Here is a 10,402-nt window from a genome sequence, read left to right on the forward strand (position 1 = left end):
TTTTTTGTTTTTGTTTTCCTTTTCCTTTTCCTGAGCCGAGGGTCGATTGGAAACAGCCTCTTTGCCCTTTCGGGTAGGGGTAAGGCCTGTGTACGTATTACCCTCCCCAGACCCCACCTTATGGGACTATACTGGGTAGTTGTTGTTGTTGTTGTTATTTTAAAATATTCGACGTTTACAAAAAATGGTTATTGAAATTATTAAAATATTTTCTTAAGCAATTTTTAAAAGACAAATAATGTGAATAAGAGGCCGTATCAACAATTACATAAATAGAAATAAGGAAAGAAGCTCTATAGCAAACAACAAGTCAACAACTATGCATTAGTTGTTATTCGCAAAGATCACTTTTAACCCACGATCGAAATTATTTTATATCCAATAATCATAAAAATATATAATTTTTTTGTAATATATATATATATATATAAAATATTTATTTTTTATTATTATTTTAAAAACTATTATACAATATTATTTTTTCTTAAATAACAGAAAACACTATATATATTTTTATTTAAAAAAAGGAAATACGGAAAGGGACAATATTCCCTACTGTACCAAACGATAATAGAATCCAATAGATTCTCTTCCTCACGTCAACCGTCAAAAACGTCAACTTGCATATCAGACATATTATTAATTAAAAAAAGAAAAAGAAAAAGAAAAAGGAAGAAAAATTTACAATCTCAAAATTAATTGAAAACCAACCACTAGGGTTTTTTTTGGTGCTTCGAGGAAGAAGCAAAGTAGATGAAAAATGCACAAATCCAATGTATTCAATTCCTCCATTTGCTAACAAAATTAGAGCTTCATATCTTTACAATAATCAAATTGGTCTCATGCTGAGCTCCAATTATACTCACTCTTTTCCTCAACGCCCTCTCCTTTCAACTTCAGCTCCTAAATTTAGGGTTTCCACATTTTCCCCCAAATCTCTACCCTCACTTCCACATAGAGTCAAAATCTCTGAACCCCATCACCGGATTTCTACCAAGGTAACATTTTTTCTAGCAATTCAATCTTTTTTTGCCATAAAGTTCCAATCTTTATTATTATTGGAGCTCAATTTATTGAATCTTTGTGTTTATAGTTGTGGGCTTTGGTAGTGTAGGTATTTAATGTTATATTTCAGTCTTTACTTTTCTTAAAGTTCCAATCTTTATGATTATTTTGTATCTTTAGAGGTTAATTTGTTAAATCTTTGTGTTTGTAGCTATGGGCTTTGGTAGTATTTATGTTTTCTGTTCTTTTTTTAGCAATTCAATCTGTACTTGCCATAAAGTTCCAATCCTTATGATTATTTTGTATCTTTAGAGTTTAATTTGTTGAATTTATAGTTGTGGATTTTTGTAGTATTGGTAGTGGGTTTTTGGTGATTCTACCTTACACTTTCAACCTTTATAGTGATTCTGCATTGCAACCACAATGATCTTTTTGAACATTCTTTATTCACTATTCTGTATTTCTGAAGTGTAGTTTGTGTATTCTTAGTGTTTTAGTTGTGGGGTGGGTTTATGTTTACTGCGATGCCCAAGGTTGCCTACCGCAAAGTTTCAACCTTTACTAGTGATGTTGTATCTGTACACATCTGGGTGTTTCATAGATGGAGAGTCCATTTCCCTTGGACAGATTCACGTGGCGATTGATGTTTTTTTTTGGATGCTAATAGAGTTGTGTTTTGTTATTCTTGTTCTTACTCCAAGATGGTAGTTTATCATAAGCAAGCTAGGTTGGTGTTTTTATGGTTTGTGACGTGGTGTACACGCTCAGCTTTATTTTTCCGCAGTTAGCTTTAGTAATTGTTTTGAAGTAATGGGGTACTATCAGTAGATTGAATGTAACTTTTTTTAATTATTTATCCAGTATATTCAATGTCTTTTAATGGTTTCTTATGCTACTCAGTTATGTACATTTCTAGACTTTAGATACTTGACAATTTTGCAGAGGTGGAAAATTTCATGCTTTAGGAATGAAGAATCGTCTCCAGGTGCCTCCAATCCTGAGTTTGTTGATGAAGTTTTACATGAGGAGTTGAAGAAGCCGGAAATTGATAATCCAAGTGTTGAGAAAAGAAACTGGATTTCGCGACTTAGAGAGGTAATCTGCTTTCATTTATAGAGCTGGTGTTTCTTGCATGCCGTACAGCAGCGGAGCTATGAATCCCTTATTTTGTCTGCCATGATTTGTTTCATTGTTTGGGGGGTGGGGGAGGGGGGAGGATGGAGGGGGAGTTGTGTGCTGTTTTTTGTTGCTTTTTTGTTCATGGCAATTTCTATGTTAACTAGTATTGCTTGTATCGAAATTATTTTTTAAGGAGAACCCACCATCGTTCCTGCTGAACAGTTAGTTTTTTCCGAGGATATATTTGAATCTAGAAGGCAATTATTACTTGAGACTTTGAAAGTTATTCCTTCTGTTTCACATTTAAAAGTTGGTTATAATGACATTCTTCCACAAGTTGGAAACCACTTTGTAAGTCCCTTGAATTTTGTGTTAGTAACATGAGCATCATCGTTTGTCTGCTAGTTTTAAACTTCTTCTTTGTTCTTGCAGTCTGCGAAAAACGAAAAGAGAAAGAACATATTTTTTACAATTCCATCTTTTGACAAACATGCAATCCAAATAAATGGATAACTGTATGCCAAAGGGCCACTGCCCTATGTGTCTCAGACATGTTCAGCAGAGTGTAGAGTAGGGCCGGATCTAATGTTAGGATACCGGGTCATCTGAATCCACTACTTTCGACGCGGAGTATTAATTTATGTGTAAAAATTCACGAAAATTGCAATATATAGTAGATATGAACCCATAACTTTAAATATATTAGTGGTTTCAATGGTAAGAACCTTAAAAATTGAATCCATAGAGTTTATATCCTGGATTGGCCTCTGGTGTTGATTCAATGCGATGTGCATTAGTTGATTCGGACATAAGGGCCTTCAAGAAGATAAGAGCGATTCTTTATAGATATACTTTAGGCTCATTGCTCCACACCTTTGCAGGAAGACTTTTCTTTGATGAGTATTTGTTAATTACTTGACACAGATGATTAAGTACTAAAAGCAAATGTTTCTCAAGTTTAATGAGAGCTTCATGCTTTTCAGGCTGCAGATGTAGTATTTAAGGTGATCGGCAAACCATGGACTGTCCCATGGACAGCGGAGACCATCCTTCAGGTAAAGGGTCTTCCTCCTTAACGATGAGGCCTAACCAAAACTCAGTGTACATTTTCACTGTTCATCATGACTAAGTTACTGGTGGATAATGCATGAGTGTCGGTAGTTCATTTGTCAAGTTACTTTGTCTCAACGTATCCCCGGTTGTTATTTTTCGACTTATCTATGTCATGTGTGTCACGTGGTAACCTCTTATCGACCATAGCTATGGTTGTGCAGGTTATGCTTCTTTGGATTGTCTCATTTTGGTTTATCGGTTCATGGATGATTCCTTTTGGAGCCTATATGGTAGGCATTAGCAAAGAATCACTCACATTCAGAGGACAGGCTTTGTTCAGCCTTTTGACCGATGTCACTGAAGGTCTTGCTGGAATTCTTATTCTTAAACGCTGTCTATCCCGTTTTCGTCCCCTTCCATCAGATTGGTTCAAGTTTAGCCTGAAAGGGAACTGGTTATTCGACGTTCTTCTCGGATGTCTCATGTTTCCATTAGTGAACCGTCTCTCACAGTTCAACCTGGACCTATTGCCTGTTCTCCCTTCAACTCCCGTAACTCTCTCTAGTGTAGAGCAGTCTATATTGGCACGGGATCCAGTGGCGATGGCACTGTACGCACTGGTACTTGTTGTGTGTGCTCCTCTTTGGGAGGAGATTGTATTTAGGGGATTCCTCCTTCCTTCACTGACAAAATATATGCCTGTATGGTGTTCAATTCTTATGAGTTCGGTTGCATTTGCTTTAGCACATTTTAATGTACAAAGGATGTTACCACTAATTTTTCTAGGGGTTGTAATGGGTGTAATATATGGACGTTCAAGGAATTTATTGCCATCCATCCTCTTACATAGTCTGTGGAATGGCTTTGTATTCTTAGATTTAATGAAATGAAATAAAACTTATTTCAATTCATGTGATTTAATGAATTATCTTCATAAGTTTGTGTATTTTTGCAATCTCTATGTCGTTGTCAGCGTGCTGGTTATTGGTTATTGCACTGGAAATTTTCATTACTCTGTGCATGTAAGTGTTTTTTATTTTACAACAACAATGACAAACTCAGCGAAATCTTACAAGTGGATTCTGGGGAGGGTAGTGTATACGCAAACTTTATCCCTACCTAGTAAAGATAGAGAGATTGTTTTCGATAGACCCTCGGCTCAAGAACAGAAAAGGGAGTGAGAAACAATCAGTAGCATCAACAAAGTAATATGACAATGCCAACGACACGGTGTGTAATAACAAAGATCTAGGAATATGAAAGATACAACAATAATGTCTAACTACTGGTAAGAATGACACACCTTGTAATAACAAGGAACTGAGAATAGTAAAATATAAGACTAGTACTAATATTGCTGGTTAGACTAGGAGAAATTCTCAACTACCTGTCAACCTACAATCCTAATACTCGACCTCCACATCTTTTTATCGAGGGTCAAAAATATTTAGCCGGTTTCTTCTCATTTATTCAAAATTTTGGTGGGTCGAGTTTCTCGGGTTATGCTTATGAAAGATAACTACTATGTAATAAAAGTAATTGAGATGAACGCAAGCTAGTCCGAGATGTGTATTTGTTTTGGTTGCAGATGACAAGTTAATTCTAGAACCATAGAACAACAAACATATGTGATGCTTTTACTAAAAACAAAAAATGGTGCAATCATGGAGATATCAAATGGTATTAGTAATGATAAGGATAGGAAATGTTACACGTAGAACTTAGGTGCAAATTATTAAAAGGACATAGGGCTAAGAGGAGCCACTTGGTCACAGCTAAATCTGGTGACTATCAATGGCTTATGTCAAGTGGCAAATGGCAGCAACAGAAAGGAAAAGTGATTTAAAAGGATAAAAAATTCTATGGGTGGAAATGAAGTGGTATTTGAGCTTAGCCCTCCAGTTGTCAACACATGGTGAGTTGGAAATTCAATTTTAAATGGTACAACTATGACTATTCATTTAATAGGTAATTAGGCATTAGTTTGAAGTCTTGGTCGAGTGAAAAATAAAATATGAGCATCAGAAAATTGTTAAAAAAAGATTGTCAGAAGTGGGATTTGAACCCACGCCCTCTCTCGAAGACCAGAACTTGAGTCTGGCGCCTTAGACCACTCGGCCATCCTGACTTGTTGTTATAATGTGCAGATATACTTATTATGTCTTTTCAACTTTATAAACTCACAAAAAAACATATTGCATGGAATTTTTGAGTTGAAATAAAATTTAAAAAACACAAATTTCCCTATTGTCCCAGACCCCACTTGTGAAAAATTAATGGGCTTGTTATGAGTTTTTGCTAAGAGTGGTATATATAATATAGTTGTATTTTTGCTCCCATTAACTTAAAATTTCAGAATACGATCCGAGGTTCCTTCTTATTACACATTTTATATTTAACTCTGATAAGGTGTATTTACATACTATTCTCCCACGACCCTACTTGTAGAATTGCAATGAATTTGTTGTTGTTATTACGATTGTATTTAACTATGATGGAAATAACTAGGCAATGGCCGGTTTACATTTATAAAATATTTGAACTTATTAAGAAAATGATCTCCTTTAATTTTTTTGATTAATATCTAGACTCATTAAAATTAAATTTTTAAAAGAACCCAAAGAAAGTGAATACTACTATATAACTGATTATATTTTATTCAGGTAATATATGTTGTTTACTTTGTGGTTAGAACAAGTTTGTTGTCAGCAACTTGCAATATATCGTTTGATATACTCATGCTTTGCTACATGCATGCAAGTAGCTTGAATCCTACCTTCTCTCAAGTCCCAATGCTTCCCATTTCTGTGTGTTCCCCCAACTAAATTAAGTACTAATTGATGGCTTACTACTCTTTCGGTTTCAAATTATTTGTCGTGGTTTCTAAAAATAATTATTTTTAATTATTTATCATCTTAAAAGTTCAAAAGAAAATTAATTATTTTTTCTTCTTTTACCCTTAGTATTAGTTGTTTTTGAAGAGTACAAATATCTTAATTATGAATAAGTATTAAATGAAGAGAGATTATATCTCTAAATATAAATAAAGATAAAATAATCAAAAAAATTATATTTAATATTTTCTTAAGGAGCGTCTAGATGAGAAATATGACAGATAAGTTGAGACGGAGGAGTATCAGCCAAAATATATTAATTTCTTTCTTCTGTTTCTTTTCCTTTAAATTATTTTTCCATGTTTTGCATGTTAGTTTATGCAATAGTCATCAGAGAATCAAACTTTCTCGAAAGACGAAAGATCCTTTTTCTTAAAACAAAAATAAAAACTTTATCCCCAACCTCCTTTTTCATTTTGGAAAATTAAAAAATAAGACGCCGTTCCAAATTACATGACATATTCTTTTAGTTTAGTTTTAAAATAATTTAATTTAATTAATTTCATGTTATTTTTAATTAGATATTTTATAGTCATACAAATATATTACTCTGTTCTATATTACAAACAAAAAAAATAGCCCGGCGCACTAAGCTCCCGTTATGCACGGGATCGGGAAAAAGGCTAGACCATAAAGATCTATCGTATACAACAATAACCTACATTTTTATAAGAGGTTATTTTTCATGGCTCGAATCCTTAACCTTCTGATCATATAATAATAACTTTAACAGTTACGTCAAAGCTCCCCGTCTCTATATTACAAATACTGTTAGTATATAAATTGAGATGGAAAAGTAGTACCAACATATAGACAAAGTAAAACCACCTGATTCCACAAAGTTGTCCCAAATTCAACGTATACTTGCCAAAAATAGAGTTGTCTCTTATCTTCTTTTTTTTCTTTCTCCCGCAAGATATTTGTCAATCCACTTGCTCCGATATATACAACAGATAGGGGGCATTCACGCCATTTCATAAAAATCTAAGGGTCTTTTTGTAAAATTACACCTGCCAATATTTTCCTAACTGAAATTTGATTCGCTATCCATTTCGGCAACATCAGGCATAGCCACGGTTGAATTTAATTTTGTTGCATAGTACCAAGTACAGCATTCTGACCATTTTATCACAAAGTCCAGAATAATAATATACTAGAAGATTCTCTGTATCGCATCCCTACCATAATCACCTGCGACCCAATGCACCCGTCGAGTCACACAAGGTCAAAGTTTTATTTAGATAGAGTTATTCAATACTTGGTATAAATATCTGTAGCAAAAAAATAATTTCCTAAAAATATGTTGAGATACAAAATGTGACCTTAAGACTATTTTAAGGTGTGTTTATTTATAGATGCAGAACTATATGTTGACACGAAGACGTCAATTGTTAATTTATATCGGTTGGTTTTTCTATGATTGTGAATTCTCGATTCAATTTGGAGGGAAGAGTATAATTGCTTAAGCATTTGTAATAAATAAAAAATTTATAGAAAATACGATACTCAATGTCAACACATGTCTTTTGATTTAGATCAAATTATTTTTGTAAATTAGATTATAAATAATGTAGTACATTCTTTTGGTTATATTATGTCCTTAATGAATTAATAGGAATTTGTTTTTTTAAGAGAATAAGCAAATTGCGCTGTATAGCTTTGTGTTACAACGGTCTGAATTGTAGATAATTCCTGCCTTATATTTATCTACAAATACTCACACGTCAGGACCCGAAGCCTGAAAAAGCGGGAACTGAAAATACAGACTTCAGTCTCTCTAACCACCTTTATCTCCTTTCTCATTTCTTTCCTCGTTTATTCTCCGCCGTGAACCACCGCTACTCCGCCACCGTTAATTTACAAAATCTTCACTGTTTCGAGATCCATCCGTAGCGTTCACCATATTATATACAGTTAACACGTTATATGCAGTGTATAGGAGAAATATAGGAGTTCTTTTTATCAGCGCAAACACGTTATATGCAGTGTGAGGAATCTGTGCGGACGTAGCAAAAAACAGAGTGCGAGAAAAGTTGATCGTAACGCGTTGTGTTCCGAGTGATCTTTGGGAAGAAAACTGATCTATATTCATACTGGGAGAAGCGTTGGAATATTTCAACTTTTGTTAAAAATATTTGAATTTCTGTTTGTTTTATCAAACCTTACGGTAAAGTTTGGGTCAATTTCAACGATTTTAAGCACTTTCGGCTCCAAATCTGAGGCTCTGCTTTTAATCCATTGAAAAGTCGTGATTTGCGCTCGACGTACTCTGTTTTGCAAATTTACCAAAGCTTACGGTAAAGTCTGTGTCGGTTTCAGCGATTTTAAGTACTTTCGGCTCCAAATTTGAGTTTAATAAATATCCTCTGTTTATCCATTGGAAAATCGTGATTTTCTCGTCATTTTGAGAAGAAGAAACGAGTTATTTTGTTGGCGGTGCTTGACGTACGTATTCTGTTTTACAATTTCGGAGTCTGGGGAAAAGTTTTTTTTTTTGGGGAGTATATATATATAAGCTATGGAACAGAAGAATATGTTGTTGTCAGCTTTGGGTGTGGGGATAGGAGTTGGAGTTGGGATTGGATTGGCTTCAGGTCAGACGGTTAGCAGATGGACTGGTGGATCCGCCGCCAATGTTATTACACCTCTGATAATGGAGCAAGAGATACTCAACCTTATTGCTAACGGCAAAGATAGTAAAGTCACCTTCGATGAGTTTCCATATTACCTAAGGTAAGCACAGCAACGAAAAAAGAAACATCTGTTATAGTACTTTTTAATGCTCAATATCTTAAAACTCGAAGTAATCTTTTCCGAGATACTGACGGTGTAAAAATAATTTACACAATTAAGTCATGTATATTAGATAATTATAGATAAATATCTTGATAAGCATTATTTGTTAATTTAGTGAGATGGTAACGGTAAATACTTACCCATACCGGGTGTTTACACGACTAGTTTATATAACATAAATCCATTTACTTCTGGAAATGTATTATTGAAGACATTGTTATTGTGTTTTGAGTGAGTGCAAAGTGTGGATTTGTCGGAAGGTTAGCAAAAATAGTACTATGTGGCACTTTTAGTGGCCTTTGAGACTTACACAGTTCTTGGATTCGGAAGTAGTAGCCCTACTTGTTAGTACCTTTAGGCTATCAGAATTCATAGCGAATGTTCACCTTGGGATTTGCACTGCATGTTGGCTTTCTTCTCAGTATGTTATCATCTGTTGGGTTTTTGTTCTATTTAATTAATATATTAAATACTTAAAAAGAGGGTGAATGGGAAATGGAGGGAAATGAAATTTTGAGTGAAATTTTAAGTTTCCCCCTTGGCAAATGGACATTGTCCCATATTGGAAGAGGAAGAGGTTTTTTATGGGTATATAAGCAATTGTTCTTCTTCTAGCTCTTAAAGAGTTGAGAAGAAGGCAAGTCTCGCGCCGTCGTCGTCTCTCGTTACGGCTTCGGCTTCGGAATCGGATTCAGTCAAATGATTGATTAATTGATTAACTTTTTGGACCAAATTTATTTGTTAATAGTAAAATATTAACAGAATTGTTATTAAATATTTGTTTTAATAACAGAATATTAATATTAAATCCAATCCGTTTTTCTGTTTTGGTAACAGAAAAGTAACTAACCTCTTCAATTTTCCCTCTTTATTGTTGAGTAAATGGCCATTTATGTAATGGCATTTATGCTGTGGCCGTTTTGCATAAACAGCCATTCTGAAGAGTTGCACCTCTTCAGATTTCAGCCCAACTTTGGCTATAAACACAACACTATTCTGCTCAGAATTTCACTACGATTTTCTGAGTTTTCTCTCCTTCTTCTGCATACTTTTAGCATCAAACAAAGTAAAAAGTAAGTGTGATTTGCTACCGAACTTTGTGTTCGCTGAAACACTGGGGTTTGAAGTACCACTACACCAGTGTGTAATTCGTTCTATCCTGGGAGGAAATAATCCATAACCTTGGGTACTAGGAGGGGATTAAATTCCTTAAGGAAACACTGTGAATTCAGTGGGCTCGGATTGGTTTTCTGTCATTTCTGTTTATGTTCATTTCTGTTTATATTTATTTATATTTCCATAATTATATTACAAATACAATATACTAACATCATCATGATCAAAGAAAGGAAATTTGAAGATTGTTTCTTGGTGTATTACACCCTTAATGATTTGAATGTTGGACCTGGATTTGCTTGTGAAAGAGGTCCATTGTTTAGTTAGATTAATGACCTGTGTTTTAGACATTGAGAAATAAGCTGACCTGTCTTTTTATGTACAAGAGCTGCTTGTTGCAGGAAGGTGTGAACACCCCC

At 34.3% G+C, this 10,402-nt stretch overlaps 2 protein-coding genes and 1 non-coding gene across 3 annotated transcripts in view; 2 read left to right on the plus strand and 1 right to left on the minus strand.

The window, feature by feature from the left end:
- Nucleotides 1-688: 688 nt before the first annotated feature.
- On the plus strand, nucleotides 689-4,093 carry LOC109216437. Its single transcript, XM_019380586.1, has 4 exons — nucleotides 689-998; nucleotides 1,948-2,100; nucleotides 3,108-3,179; nucleotides 3,399-4,093. Exons 1-4 carry the CDS (start codon nucleotides 774-776, stop codon nucleotides 4,065-4,067), a joined length of 1,119 nt encoding a protein of 372 aa, XP_019236131.1. The 5' UTR covers nucleotides 689-773; the 3' UTR covers nucleotides 4,068-4,093.
- A 1,128-nt stretch (nucleotides 4,094-5,221) lies between these two features.
- Nucleotides 5,222-5,305, minus strand: TRNAL-CAA. The gene has a single exon. It is a non-coding gene; the product is annotated as a tRNA-Leu (tRNA).
- A 2,512-nt stretch (nucleotides 5,306-7,817) lies between these two features.
- LOC109216438 (transitional endoplasmic reticulum ATPase homolog 2) overlaps nucleotides 7,818-10,402 on the plus strand; it is a 9,236-nt gene continuing 6,651 nt past the window's right edge. The window contains exon 1 of the mRNA XM_019380587.1: nucleotides 7,818-8,804. Within this exon, the coding sequence (XP_019236132.1) occupies nucleotides 8,590-8,804 (215 nt within the window). The 5' untranslated portion in view covers nucleotides 7,818-8,589. The remainder of the gene's footprint in view (nucleotides 8,805-10,402) is intronic.

Source organism: Nicotiana attenuata, unplaced genomic scaffold, assembly GCF_001879085.1.
Source record: "Nicotiana attenuata strain UT unplaced genomic scaffold, NIATTr2, whole genome shotgun sequence".
In the NCBI taxonomy this organism is placed as follows: Eukaryota; Viridiplantae; Streptophyta; class Magnoliopsida; order Solanales; family Solanaceae; genus Nicotiana; species Nicotiana attenuata.

Coding starts and splice junctions, on each gene's coding strand:
- LOC109216437 (XM_019380586.1), top strand. CDS start 774: ATGTATTCAATTCCTCCATTTGCTAACAAAATTAGAGCTTCATATCTT. Junction 2,101..3,107: donor GGATTTCGCGACTTAGAGAG/GTAATCTGCTTT, acceptor CATGCTTTTCAG/GCTGCAGATGTAGTATTTAA. Junction 3,180..3,398: donor CAGCGGAGACCATCCTTCAG/GTAAAGGGTCTT, acceptor ATGGTTGTGCAG/GTTATGCTTCTTTGGATTGT.